The sequence below is a fragment of the Gamsiella multidivaricata genome, assembly GCF_025024155.1.
Source record: "Gamsiella multidivaricata strain RSA 2152 chromosome Unknown BC939scaffold_15, whole genome shotgun sequence".
Taxonomy (NCBI): Eukaryota; Fungi; Mortierellomycota; class Mortierellomycetes; order Mortierellales; family Mortierellaceae; genus Gamsiella; species Gamsiella multidivaricata.
In genome coordinates this window covers 103,497-117,140 of record NW_026251723.1, presented here as the reverse complement: position 1 = coordinate 117,140, position 13,644 = coordinate 103,497, and the positions used below count along the sequence as shown (strand labels likewise).

The 13,644-nt window shown below is 47.8% G+C and overlaps 7 protein-coding genes across 7 annotated transcripts; 2 read left to right on the top strand and 5 right to left on the bottom strand.

Annotated features, from left to right (window-relative positions):
* Window positions 1-246: 246 nt before the first annotated feature.
* BC939DRAFT_443712 (uncharacterized protein) lies at window positions 247-2,515 on the bottom strand. Its single transcript, XM_051554578.1, has 8 exons — window positions 2,139-2,515; window positions 1,893-2,042; window positions 1,606-1,745; window positions 1,374-1,471; window positions 989-1,265; window positions 883-893; window positions 586-783; window positions 247-499 (listed from the first exon to the last, which is right to left on the bottom strand). Exons 1-8 carry the CDS (start codon window positions 2,423-2,425, stop codon window positions 311-313), a joined length of 1,350 nt encoding a protein of 449 aa, XP_051414753.1. The 5' UTR covers window positions 2,426-2,515; the 3' UTR covers window positions 247-310.
* A 924-nt stretch (window positions 2,516-3,439) lies between these two features.
* On the bottom strand, window positions 3,440-4,137 carry BC939DRAFT_526782 (uncharacterized protein; the record flags this gene model as incomplete). Its single annotated transcript, XM_051561383.1, has 2 exons — window positions 3,440-4,043; window positions 4,116-4,137. 2 exons carry the CDS (start codon window positions 4,135-4,137, stop codon window positions 3,505-3,507), a joined length of 561 nt encoding a protein of 186 aa, XP_051414752.1. The 3' UTR covers window positions 3,440-3,504.
* Window positions 4,138-4,307: 170 nt separating this feature from the next.
* On the top strand, window positions 4,308-5,139 carry BC939DRAFT_443707 (uncharacterized protein). The gene is made up of 2 exons (XM_051554577.1): window positions 4,308-4,698; window positions 4,825-5,139. Exons 1-2 carry the CDS (start codon window positions 4,366-4,368, stop codon window positions 4,858-4,860), a joined length of 369 nt encoding a protein of 122 aa, XP_051414751.1. The 5' UTR covers window positions 4,308-4,365; the 3' UTR covers window positions 4,861-5,139.
* A 203-nt stretch (window positions 5,140-5,342) lies between these two features.
* BC939DRAFT_443706 (uncharacterized protein) lies at window positions 5,343-8,403 on the top strand. The gene is made up of 4 exons (XM_051554576.1): window positions 5,343-6,019; window positions 6,125-6,499; window positions 6,598-6,843; window positions 6,957-8,403. Exons 1-4 carry the CDS (start codon window positions 5,500-5,502, stop codon window positions 8,294-8,296), a joined length of 2,481 nt encoding a protein of 826 aa, XP_051414750.1. The 5' UTR covers window positions 5,343-5,499; the 3' UTR covers window positions 8,297-8,403.
* BC939DRAFT_443704 (uncharacterized protein) lies at window positions 8,404-9,262 on the bottom strand. The gene has a single exon (XM_051554575.1). The coding sequence runs from the start codon at window positions 9,123-9,125 to the stop codon at window positions 8,493-8,495; it is 633 nt and encodes a 210-aa protein (XP_051414749.1). The 5' UTR covers window positions 9,126-9,262; the 3' UTR covers window positions 8,404-8,492.
* A 1,468-nt stretch (window positions 9,263-10,730) lies between these two features.
* On the bottom strand, window positions 10,731-11,838 carry BC939DRAFT_69122 (uncharacterized protein). Its single transcript, XM_051561838.1, has one exon. It carries the CDS (start codon window positions 11,783-11,785, stop codon window positions 11,030-11,032), a length of 756 nt encoding a protein of 251 aa, XP_051414748.1. The 5' UTR covers window positions 11,786-11,838; the 3' UTR covers window positions 10,731-11,029.
* A 434-nt stretch (window positions 11,839-12,272) lies between these two features.
* On the bottom strand, window positions 12,273-12,911 carry BC939DRAFT_443696 (uncharacterized protein). Its single transcript, XM_051554574.1, has one exon. It carries the CDS (start codon window positions 12,874-12,876, stop codon window positions 12,280-12,282), a length of 597 nt encoding a protein of 198 aa, XP_051414747.1. The 5' UTR covers window positions 12,877-12,911; the 3' UTR covers window positions 12,273-12,279.
* Window positions 12,912-13,644: the final 733 nt, after the last annotated feature.

The following is a 13,644-nucleotide window of genomic DNA, read 5'->3' as shown; positions in this document are numbered from 1 at the left end:
GAATGGTGCAATGAAGGACCGTGGTGCTCTCCTCCAGTAAAAAGGTGCCTCATATAACCTGCATCGTACACAAGGGGCCAGGGAAAATAGGGACAGACCCAACGTGTCCAGTTCACGGCATAATTGGCGCGTCAGGGACATGGTTAAGGGGACCCTCTCCCCGCTTTAAAGAACGGTTCCTCTCCGTCGCATATATCAATCATTTGCATCTGGCGGATACGTTCACAGTGACCTCTATAAACAGGGCGAGTGGATTAATATTTATTGAGGGTATGCACAAACAGATATAGAAAGGGATCTATAAAACGTGCTATGCTACTGTGACAGGCACAAACATTCGCGGCTCCTGGGGCTGGGCCTTGGGCGTGCCACGATCTGGTACCTCGGGCAAGAAATGCAGCTGTGGGCGATACTGCAGACGCTGCGTATTGGACCAACGCGTCATCCAGTCTGGCACATAGTTCAAAAACAGTTTGCGCACCAACTCTGGAATGAAGCCCTAAAAACACAGAAAGTATAACAAGTAATACTTAATATCTAGTCCAGAGGTAGGTCAGCAATCGAAGAAGGCACAGCAATCCTTACCCTGTCTGACATGACTTTCCCAAATCCACGAGCATTATTCAACGCATCCTGTGCGATTTTTGATCTCTTGTCGAAATAGTTCTCGAAAATTAGAGTGATATTCTCCTGCGACGGAGAAGGAAGATCAGCGAGGAGGTTGCTGAGATGAACGGCGTCCAAGATGGCCAAATTTGCTCCCAATCCTGCACTGGGCACGACCTATCACAGCAAAAGTTGTCAATGTCATACATAAAAGATGAGTGCGCTGGATAAAAAACACCTTAGAAACCAACATCCAATGCGACAACGGCTGTGTACCTTGTGGCAAGCTATTTCCATCACGTAAAAAACAACGTGGGTTAGAATTTGCAGTTACAGGTAGACAAACTCAAGCACATTGCGCAACCATATATCGCGTACATACCATCACCAAGGAGAACAACACGTCCATCGTACCAAGACTCAAAATACTTTTCCTCAAGCGCAATCTTCGAGATAAGTTCCTTAGGGGTCTTGTCGATGATATCGCCTAGAGTGCCCTTGAAGGGACTGGGCTGGTGTCGGACAAAGTTGATCATTGTCTCACTGGCCTCAGAACCCCACTCTGACAATCTGCCCTCTCCAACCTTGGCCTCCGCCTTGGGAACATTATGAATCACAGCCCAGGAGACGCGATTGCCGGGCAATGGCATATAGATAGCCTAGTTCGTACGAGTTAATAAAATAAAAAGCATAAGGAACTCTTTCTTCAAGTTCCAATATAACCCACAGTTCCAATATAACCCACAGTTCAAAGCAGAGCCACTTACATAGAATGGGTCGGTCTTGGGAATGACAATCTCAAAGTCGGTTGTTTCTCTTCGAATTATCTCATGCTCCTGGGGGTCCAATGGCTCGCTGACGCCAACTGCGAGCAAGCAGCCAAAGAAAACAAAGAGATAGCCGGGATGTGTTACACATCAGATTAGGGTTCGGTACATAAATTGATTGAGATGGGGTTGAGCCATGAACAAAAAAGAACGAAGGCGGAGAAACACTCACCAAGGCAATGCTGGTCAAACGTCAAGGGCTTGGCATCATTCACAGAAAGCTTGCCTTTCTTAGCCAATTCTTCGTACATGTGCTTGCGAACAGTCGAGTACGCGCCATCTGCACCGACGACGATTTCGCTCTTGTAGGAGCTATCGGGATCAAATATTGGCAATAGAAAATTGATTAGAGTAACACATGGTTCAAGACGCGGACTCCAAACAATTCAGAACGCCGGCCAGCTGACGAGAGCCCAATCGATCAGGGACAAGGTCGGTGGGGCAACTTGGTAACATTACCTGCCATCGACACATCGCACTGTGGCGCTGGTCAGGTCCTGTTCGATAGAAGCCATCTTCTTGCCATAGAGGATCTTTTCCTTGGGCAGATTTTTGAGTAGGCATCGGTAGAATGCAGGGCGGTCGAGAATGATAGCTGGATAGCCACCACTAAAAAAAAAAAAGGTTAATTGGCTCAGTCCTTTATGGTAGAGATACAAAACGGGGGGTTGCATATGAACGTTGACTCTTGTGTCAATATCTTACATCTCCTCCATGCACGAAAAATCGACCCGGCCGGTAGACTGTATGGCCTCGTTGTAAAAGTTGAACCACCTCACGGGCTTGGACGCTTGCAGAAAGTCATCTAACAGGCCCAGCTGTTCAACGACTCGGAGCGTCGAGGCATCCAATCCGAGAGAAGCACCCAGGGCCGTGATGGTCGAAGATTTTTCGAGGACCAGGTATTCAATTCCCGCCTTTTCCAACATATTGGCCAACGCCAGCCCACCAATTCCTCCGCCAACGATAGTGACTCTGAGCTCGCGAGACATGGTATGATGAGATGAGAAGAAGCGAATGAGAGGATGAGGAAGGAAGAAAGAGGAATGAGCGGAGACTGAGAAGTAGAGGGTAAGGAGGAGAGTAGCACAAGTACCATCGGAGCAATGCATGAGCGCAACTACTTCTCTCTCAGGGTGGTACAATGCGACCGACGCCCCTATTTGCATGCAATCCAAGGTTTGGTCGACCCCACTCGACGCGACTAGATGCAGCCTGACATGTGTGTCAGTTGGTTCTTTATTCTTTTTTCATTTGACTAAAATGCATTACAAAGGGGTTCCCACTGCATGCGTGCTTCTATTAACACTTCAGGACGGATGCTGATAATCCACATTGTCGGTACTATGAAGAAGTAGTCATCGAGAAAATAGTGTACATTGGGAAAGCTCTTCAAATTCAGATATCGAAACAAAGGAATAGTCGATTGACTATGGTGATGACATCCCGAGGGCAAGCACGAATGAATAAAAGCGCATATTCATGGCATAAACGAGGACGCATCGCTCCCTGCTTTGAAAATCATCTAGGAACTCTGAGTGTGGCATAGGTGCAAACAGTGCGGCACACTCACTTCACAGAAAAACCGCGCAGCTCTTAGTAGCATCATGTACTGCGCGTGAATGACAAAAGTCGGTAGCAAAAACCCAACGGGGCAATATTCAAGTGCGTACCCTTGATATCACTTCGTCGTTAGTAGTGGGGTTCGACATAGAAGCACACCAGCCATGGCGATCGACGTCTGGTATCAGTAGGTCACACCCCTGTTGGTGAGTTTTGTAAATCAAAGTTATGGTGGCAAATCCGAAAGTTCGTGAGAGCCTTCACCTCATTCTCGCTACAGAACAGTGAGCTTCAGCAGTACATTTGTGGGAATGAGATGCGTCTTTGACCTGATTAAACATCAAAGTGATAATGGAAGGAGGTACCAAATGAGTCGACAAAAGGTTGCCGATTAGCAATAAATCGGGTAGAAATACTAAAGCAGGGGAAGTAAAGAATCTATTGGTGTATTACATGACTATGGTAATGTAAAAGACAAGACTAAGACCAAGCTAGATCCAGCATATCACTACAGATGCGTGCCGGAGGATTCGCGGATCATGGACATGGCTCGCTCGTGGGGACTGTTCTGTCTCGCATGTCCATCATAAGAATTTGATACTACGCGAGGTGTGGAGGCACTTCGTGCTAATGTCGAGTTGTACGTGCCCCTTGTAGACGGAGCTCTGACGATAGGCTGTGGGTGTGCTCTAGAGGAGGAGGATGAAGACCTTGCGGCCGCTAATCCGTAAGCCTCGATCCGCATCCTCTCTAGGTCTAGCTGAATTCTCCTCCGTTGCTCGGCCTCGTAGTAGTAGCCAGAAGTCTCGCGGATATCAGACATGGAATGTGCTCTGTATGTGTTCGGTGATCTTGGGAGAGGTGCCTGGTTTTGTTGTAAATGTGAAGTTGAGGACCGAGAAGGACGAGGATACGGAAGGTGGAAGTCCTGATGCGGATCAAAGGTTCGTTGCTGAGGCTGCATGGGAAGAGCAGAAGATGCTGGAGTAGGATATGGGGTATAGGGATGAGGGCGATTTGCCTTGAGTGGTTTTGAAGATTTGGTGCCTGTGTATGCATTATAAAAGAAGAAAGGGCGGTTAGTAGAGTGTTTAGAAAAAGGGTAGCATCGACTATTACTGGCTGGCATGCGCCTACCCATGTTGGAAGAGTGCGCGATGAAAGGGTTCAGGTGGGGAAGTGAGAAGGAGGAAGTGGACACCGGGGGCCCAGTAGACAGGTAGCTGCATCTTTATACCGGCAAGCAGCGTGTCCATAACACGCTGAGCTCTGGTTCTTGGTCAGCGCGGCAAATGAGTCTGACCGACTGCGGCTGGCTCTATGCTGAGCATTCTTTATACGATGACTACAAATGGGTAATTAACTACACATGCGCGTCGCTCCCCTTTTTACTTCATTCAAGCGACAGGGTGTTTTCTGCGCTTTATTTTCAAGGACCAGTACAGCAGATGCAGATCCTCTGCCCCCCTCAGCTCTTGTGCCACCAATTGCCCTCATCCACTCCCACTCCTCACGCTTTATTCCCCAAGTTTCTGGCTCCTCGAAACCCACGGGGCCGCCGCAGCTCACTTCACAGAGCGCAATTCGGTTTAGTACCAAGTGTCTCTGGTACAGGAAACCAACTCTGTCTATCTGGTGCTTCAACTTCATGTGGTATATTACTAGCAGCACTAGGATGAATCTTAGTCATGGGAAATCAAACGTGAGTCGGATTCTTTGCAATGCTATATCTTGAGGCTTGGGCTATCATCCGTTATAAGCAGCCTCGATGCCACCGACTTGTTTCCTAACAAGGTAAATTGACCATGTCCCCCTCACTGCCCTTCAGACGATAAGCATGCTAGAAGCACGCTCTCAAGGCTGAACACAAGATTCGCCGCAAAACCTTTCGCCACAAGACAGGTATTCGCTCTAATGCGAATGACATTTGTTGAGTTACTATTCGGGCACAAGTTCGAGGCAAAGAGACAAAGCGAAAGATCTTACACGAGGGCGAGGGCGTATGCTGAGCAGGTGAATCAGAGCACCCACACACAGCACCAAACCAAATGCATGTGTACCACCAATGGGAAACAGATTCATCAATCGACTTGCAAACAGAACGGGAAGAGCATGCAGGACAAAGTGCAAAGCATGGCAGAATAACAAACAAATAAATGAACATCGACACGAGCGGGCCTTCTGATAGGAATAAATGGGATGGACGAATTCATCTTTTTCCTCGGAGAAAAAATTCAGTGCCTTCATATTTCTTCGACCGAATGGATCGAATGGAAAGAGAGGAACACAGGAATGCAGCATATGTCCGACCGCTATCTCCCGTTTGCGTGTTTGTCCTCCGCCACGCTCGCGCCATTTGTTCCCGACCTTCTCTATTCCATGCAGCATTCCTGTTCATTTTTCAGTTCTCTTCTATTTATCCCTCTTCTTCTCTTTCATCTCTTCTTTCGTTCCCTCCCTTCACGATCGCCCTTCTTTCATTTTCATCCCCCACATCTTCACCATGTCCTGGTCTGTCGACTGTTCTGGTGCCACTGCCTCTGTCCCTGCACCGCACCACTTGCACACTGCACAGCACACGCAGCACACATCTATATCACAGCCCGTACCTGAAAAATTTCCCGTCTGTGATCGACACCTTAGAGAGTTCTGCGCCTCTCATGGCCCCTCCTCCGGTCTTCCAGACTTCAATGGCTTGGAGACAACCACTAACACCACAGTAACGGATGAATCTCATCAGCCGCTGAAGGAGCGTGTCTCCATCAAACCCATGGAGTTCGTCAACTATTTGCTCGATGGACTCGCCCTCTACATCCGCAACCTAAGGGAACCATCCACGATCCCAGGCAGGGGCTTCTGGAGCAAGCTCTATGCTATAGGCCTTCTTCCAGCGCTGATAGGGGTTCTGGTCTTCTGTCAATGGACCATCACGTTCGTTATCCTTTGGAGCTCATACACTACCCTTGGCAGGAAGGCATTCCAGCTATTCTTGAAGGATCAAATCCTGATGTTTGACACTACTGGTAGGGGAACGGTGCTTGCGAAAAACATATATATATATATATATCTGGCGAAGCTCGTTTGAGTGGCCATGCAGATCGACTAATGCAGATTTTCCTTACCTACAGATATAGTGGACCCTCACGGTACAGACGAGGCATTGAAGCAGCTGACCGACATGCAACCAAAGTCGAAACCATCGTTCAGCTATTATCTTGCCAACCTCATGCTCATCCTTTCCACTGTGACGTACGAGCGGGATGACAACCTCGTAAAAAGTGCATCGTTGATTATGAGTGACATGGAAAGCGAAGCTCAACGAGCCGAGGCAGCGGCATTGTTGCAGGCGAGTGAACAGACCATCGATGCGAAGGCTCAGCTGCTAGGAATGCGGTTCATGGGAGTTAGTGAGCTCAAGTCCCTGGGAGGACCCTATGCAGGGTTGTTTTACAACGACGAGTCCATCCTCTTGGTGTACAAGGGCACCTCGGTCTTGGCCTTCAGTAAGTTCCAACTTGAACATCAACAATTACAGGAATCATTACTAGGATGTGCACTGGCTGACAGCGCGCGTTTTTCTTTGTCGGATCCTTTACGCTAGATGAGTATCTGATCGATGGAATGATTCAACGTGTGGATGCTCGAGAATATCTTTATGGCGAGGTCCACAAGGGTTTCTACGAGTCCCTGTTCCCTGACCCAGCACCTTTGGATTGCTATGAGCGGGCGACATACGATAGGACCAACCCCTTTAATACCATCATGCAGACCATTTTCGAGACGGCAAAGAAACTGAAGCAGAAGACCGGCAAGCCCGTCAACCTCTGGATGACTGGACATTCTCTTGGTAAGGATATTCATCTCAACATGGATTCGATTACTTGGCTGATTATATGCATACATTCATTAACCAAGGCTGTTTTCTATTTCATTTTTTATTTATTCTCAAACTTTTCAAAGGAGGAGCACTGGCTGCCTTGACAATAGCCAGGCTACAGATGCCACTCCGTGATGAAGATCCCCTGTTCAAGCACTGCGATCCCGCAGCTGTCAGAACCCACAACAGCGATGGTTCTCCAAGGACCGTCATACAGGAAATGCTCTACCGCTTCAATGCCACGTCCTCTTCCATCGCATCTTCTTCGTCTGTGTCTACACTGTCATCGTCTTCCACTGCTACGGAATCGACTTTCCCGTTCTCCTTCTTCCATCTCGGTCACCGTCATCACGGAAACGAACACGAGCACGGACATCACTATAAGCACACTCATAACGATGATGACCTGATTATCCTCCGAGATTGCTACAGTTTTGCGAGCCCCAAACTCGGCGACTCTGAATTTGCACAGCGGTTCGATCAGCACCATACCCAATTCCTGAACAATGCCACCCATAAACCCGTGTATTACCGCGTTATCGTCGACAAGGATATTGTCCCGAGGATGCCTCCAAGTTGCAGCACAGATCCCGACGATCACCACGAGCGCATGTTCCCTTGCTTGAAATGCTCAAAAACAAAGGCCACAGTGGAGGAATCGCACGAGTCAGCCACAGCACCGTTGAGGTCGCAACGAAATCAATCGGCCAGCTATGGATCTGTTGACAGCAGTTCGAACACGAAGCAGTCGTCGACAGCAGCACCACAACATTTGAATTCGTTGCTGGACTACAGACATGTGGGCCAGATGGTATCCTTGCCCAACAAACCGCTCCCCCCGACTGTCAAACCATCGGATTTCCAGACAAACTTGTGTGCAGGAGTCTTGCGGACGGATGACAACATGAAAGAACTGCTCCAACAGATCGAGATCACCCTGACAGAAGCCTCAACAGATTCAGCCAGGGCTACTTCGGGATCGTATTTCTCATTCTGGAAGAAGTCGTCGTCCCAGTCTACAAAGTCTCGCTTCGATTCACAAAAGATGGCACAAGAAATCGATCGGGCGAAATTAAAATACGATCTGAACGAACAGAGTCGACTCCGAGTTCCCTGCGACGCTGAAAAGTTCCTGTTGACGTTCCCGAACGTGATTTCGCACTCGCCTGCGACCTATCAGCGGAATCTAGTCCGATCGCGGTACTTCTTTACGAGTTTCCCGGGCACGGAGACGGAGACATTGATTCGGGAAACGGTGCAGAAGAAGGCGAGCGACGCAAAGGACAGTGTGGTGGTCGCGATCACGGAGATTGTCCAGGTGGAGCGAGTGCAGCAGGAAGAAGAGACCTCAAAGCTGGAGAGACCAAAACTGGGCGTATGGGTCAATCGCGACTCGGGAGTCTCTGTTACGATGAGCATTTGAGGCGTAAAGTGTGGAAAAGTAATTGCTGGAGGCGCATAACAAACCAATCCATGGGTATACTGTTCTAGTATAAAATAAAGATAACGATCAAACAGCAGTTGGCAATCAAACAGCTGCACTTTCATTCTGCTTATTCAGAAACTCGAAAGGTATGAATATACGACCCAACCAATATGCCAAACGAACCACTAAGAATCTATTGTAATTCTACATCCATAACAGGGATTGCTAGTTGATCGCGCTTGATGTTGAACCTCAGCATGCCCATAAACCACACCTTCTGGGCGCCCTGAATATTGTAGGATTCACCTCCCGTCACTGGCATTAATACTGTATTATTTCCTTGCCCATATTTGTCGCGCCTACTGTCCTCAAATCGCAGGACACCTGAAGTGTAGCCGGCCATATGTGTATTGAAGCCTGAGGTGCAGAGGAGAAAGCCGTCTCGATCCGCATGCCCGGAAGCAGGGAAACTCTGCCACCCTGTGAAAAGTCCGTGCGAGGCTTCTTGAGAGCATGGGGAATAATTGTTGTCAGCTGTCAAAGACTTATGCTCTCTGAAGAGCTCGGCGGCTGAGTTCAATGGACTTAATCTATATCCGCTTAAGCCAGTGGGTCCTTGGCTTGTCTTCGGCCATTCCGGCTCCTCATTTCTTAGAGCTGCGACCCTACTCTCCAGTTTCTCAATTCGCGCAGACTGGTGGCTCGATTTCCTCCACGATGCAGCAATGGCGCCGATGAAAGTGAGCAAAACAAAGAGAACTGGATACCAGACTTCTGGTCCCGACTGATCGAGTTGTCCAGAAAGTTGCTTGAAGCTGGGCGCCATCGAATCTAGATGAATAGGAACCAATTTTTCATCAGCTTCAAAATATATTTTATTGTTGAATATTTGAACATTCGTTTCCTTCAATAAAAGGGAGATAGATGATCAGTAGCTTACCAGAAACGGTTATATAGAATCGAGCTTAGATTGGGGATGGAGAGTTAGATGGAGCTGGTGGGGAGCAGAAATGGGCAGAAATGCCAACAATTCGCTAGTTTTATAGTTTTTATAGTTCTTTCTGTCTATAGAGAGATCCCTTTCCATGCTTCCAAACGGAAGAGGATCTGTAAAATACAGTCGCAAGCAGAAAGGAAAGGAGGCGAGAAAGTAGAATTCGCCCTACAGAACAACCTGCTTCGCCAGGACTTCGAGCAAAGTAAATTTTATCCTGCAGAGCAACCTGCTTCGCCACGACTCTACGAGTGGAAACAAGGGGGTGAGAAAGAATATTTCGCCCTGCAGAACATCTCGCCGCGGCTGCGAGCAAGGCGGAGTTTACCCTGCAGAGCAACTTGCTTCGCCAGACTCTTTAATTGGATACATTGGGTTTTCACCGGAAGGAAATTCATCAACATCCAGAGGGCCCAATAGAGCTTTATCAACCATCAGCTCTCAACAATGGCTTCGCAGTTGTTCAAGGAGAAAGAGGAGGTAGGAGAGAAATAACAACTTCTACGACATGGTGCTGCTGCCGGTGATCAAAATCAATAGTCAACAGCGGTGGCGACACCGCAGCAGAATACCGGATCACATTTTAAGTAGTCCAAAGAAGCTGCACACTTCCGAAGGGCCAACGCCAACGGCACGACGCAGCTTGACTGCAGTAGTCGGTCATACAAACGGCGATATCGGGCCCCAGCTTCCAAAAACCCTGAGGAACAATTCATGGCCGATATGACGAATATTATAAACTTTCGGGCCTCAGCACTTTTGGTTCTTACGCGGCACCAATGCGTATACGGAAGGTAATGAATATGCGCTACGACTACGGTATTGTCTTTCTTCATACTACGATATATATATTTGAGTCAATTCATTTATATCTGCTCCATGGAGATCATGGGCATACGTCTTTGACAATGACATCTATGAAAGCGACAACCTTACGTCGCGGACAAGACCGTTTTTGTAAAAAAAAAAAAATGCAAGTACAGTGCTCGGAAGAGGATCTGTTTAGCGCCTTTGAGCGTCTGACAAGGGGTAAGGGCCTATTGAGGACACTGAGGATGTCAATCGGCTCCTATGTTAAAACCTTAGCATTCTTACCCTGCAATGCAGCTGCGGCCGATAGGGATGACGAGGAGGGTTGACAGAGGCAAAGAGATATGTGCACATGCAGCTGACAAGAGAGCGAGGACGATAGCGAGGGCACACATACAGCATGGCTCCAACAGGGAACAAAAGTTCATTTTATTTTAGTTTCTGGAGATTTCGAGCAATCTATATAAAAGAAGACTACACACATGGAGCCCACGCCACAGGAGGATAGTTCGCTAAGAGGTACGTATGTATGTCGAGGAAGCTGTAAAAGCTGCTGTAGCCATAGCATTTTAGCATCGCGGCGGCTTTAGCAACTCATTTGTAGATGAGCCTCCACTGGTTGTTCATGCTCGATATCGACCTGTCAAAGATGTTGGGAGTCCAGTGTAACGTTTACTGAGAAGCTAGCCTAAGATAAATCTTCTCCTGTGCTGCAGTAGCATAAAGCTTGACGTTTGACGATAAACTCGCATAGATCAGCAATGCACACCATAGCTTTCAGAGCGAAAAGAAAGAATATACCTTAGGACAGAAATTGGTTCTTGAAAGTTATGTACAGTCTATTGTTCCAACACGTCGATGGCGTTCTTTGGATAAAGTCAGGCTGCCACATGGTCCTCATCCCGTATTCAGTTCCCGCGCGCGAATCATATTCCATCGTCCTCCATACGCTTTCGTTTCCCTGCTTTAGAAATCTTTGTAGGGGAAACGGAAGTGACTTCGATGCTGCGAAGAGCTAAGCCAAATGCACGTCGTTCCCCATAGCTCAAATCTGTCAACTGGTCCAGGCTCCTATGATGCGCTTTCACCAGTCCAGCAAAGCTAACGCAGGTTTTCAGCATGAGGCCAAGGTACTTCTTGATCGACGTGCAAGAGTTTGGGATTCTGACAGTGGCCAGTTCATAGAGCCGATAACATCCACGGAAATCCATTGCCAGAAATGTCATATCCGACTCGTACACCTGGAGGCTGAATATAGCGAAGGGCCGAGGCTGCTTGCAGTCCTTGACGGTCTCCTTCAAGATGCGTGTCCAGGTATCCTTGAGATTTCGTGCAGGTTTATAATGATCCCTAGCTTCCTTATCACTTGTATTCTCAGACATCTTTGAACACTTGACAATGACAAGCTGTAAAGCTTCGGCTGTCTCCACAACTGCATCTGCTTGGTGACCTTGCGCCTGTCGCTCAAATAAGAGATCCTTACCGGCATTTCGGCGACCACTAGAACCGTACACGGGTACCTCAAATCGTCGAACCGCAAAGTTAGACAGGGCAAACGCACCCTCAAAAGCAGGAACCACAAGATCATCGAAATATTGCTGCTCATTGGGGCTGGCCTGCAGTCTATTGCAGCGTAAATGGCGGGCTCTATTTGCAAAATTCACGTATCGATTAAAGGTCATGTCGATTCCATGCTTATCACTTACTCCATACAGCTAATGATCACTTACATTCCAGTGAATACCTGCGAGATGTAGTAAACACAATCGTCTGTGTAGCCTAGCTTCCGAACAGCAAGGTGCATGTTCTCGAAAGTATCGTTTCATTAGCGAAAATGGTGCCCAGCAGCGAGTCAACCTGATTGTCAGGTTCGAGGGGTTCGATGTCCAGGACATCAGCTAGGGCGAGTTCATTTTCGACCTCCGTCAGTACCAGCGAGAACTCTCCTTCTTCAGTCATGTCTGCGATCCTATCCTTGCTGAGCGTATATTTCTTGCCCGCTGTCTGTTGCTCCTCTGCAAACTCATCAAAGCGAGACAGAAAGTCCTCAGGCCCGTTAAGCCATGCCGTCTTTTGATTCAACTTCCTAAAGTGGCCTATATTGAACCGCAGACCAAATATCAGAAGTAGCCAATCAAATATTAATAGATACGCTCATTTCATTATACACTCATCATCAACGACAAGTTGCATACGTACCCAGAGATGCATTTTCGCTATGCCATTCTGTCTGGAGGTATTGGTCACCCACTGCTACTTCCCGCTCTAGAGAAGTCATCTCTCGTGTATCCGTTCCGCTGCCACATGGAGGCGACGGAGCCATTGACCGCATATCGTTCTCCTGCTGGGCTATGGCACGGTGCTGAAATGACACATACGTGTTCTCCTTGATCACGCCGTTATTGGATGTCGCCTGAATCTTTGCCCGCATAAGGCGTATTCTCGGTTTATCGAACTCGCTGTCTAGATACCGTAGCTGAGTCACGCAAAAGCTGCGTATTATTTGCGAAACGGCTTTGTAATCGGAAATCGCTCTCAGTCCGCCCAGGAATTCATCGACCCGGTGTGGATATTGTTGCATAAACTTTTCAACTGTCCATTCAGCGATGTTTTGAGTATTATCCTTGAAAAATTGATGGACTTTGAGCCTCTCGGGGCAATTAAAGATGCCGTCGCCACGAAAACCTGGACCGATGTGGTTGCTCGTTGACATGTTTGATGAGGGCGGTGCTGGAAATGAGGAACAGACTAATGTAACCCAATGAGATTTCATGGAAAATAACCGAAAATACGTCACCGAAGACGTTCTTCCCGAGAGGACGTGCCACCACTAAAAGTGTGCTTGCGACCTTCGACCTTCATCAAGCAAGTATACTTGGCCCAACGTAAGTCTACCTCATCCTTGCCTTCAATGCACAGAAAAGAAAAGGTTGAATGAACCGGCTTGGCAGCGGTGTCATGGATCTCACATTTAATTGCTTTTGATGATCCTATCGCTGTACTCTCTGGTCGGCCGTGTGCGCAGAGAGATGCCAACGGGTGCACTGACGGCCGTGTTGCGGGTGCATCAAGGTATAGTATGAAGTCGCCATGCATCTGTCGACCTGGGTGCGGGATGCATGTGCGCGTTGCGTTAGTTTTTTTTCTTTAAACGTTTACTTCCTTGTGCTTCCGCTGATTGATCAATCTTTGTGTCTAACCCTCATTTCTAGGGACTACCCTCACAGTATATTAAGTTATTTCACAGCTCGGATTGCTTCAGCACCATCGAGACGAAATATGTGAAAAAGAATGCCTGCCGCTTCAAGTAAAGAGCACATTTTATTCCAAGTAGCCATAATACGCGAAACATAGAGCGATAGAAAGACATATCTGTTGGAGGATTGCTTTATTTTCGACATTTAGTATATTACGCTATAGGACTTGATTTCTGACTTACCTTGTGTGACGAGACACGACTGTGCAGACTTGCCGGGTATGCCAGACAAAATGAACCTAAGATCATGTCAAACAGAACGACCAAAAGGACGATTAGAAAACC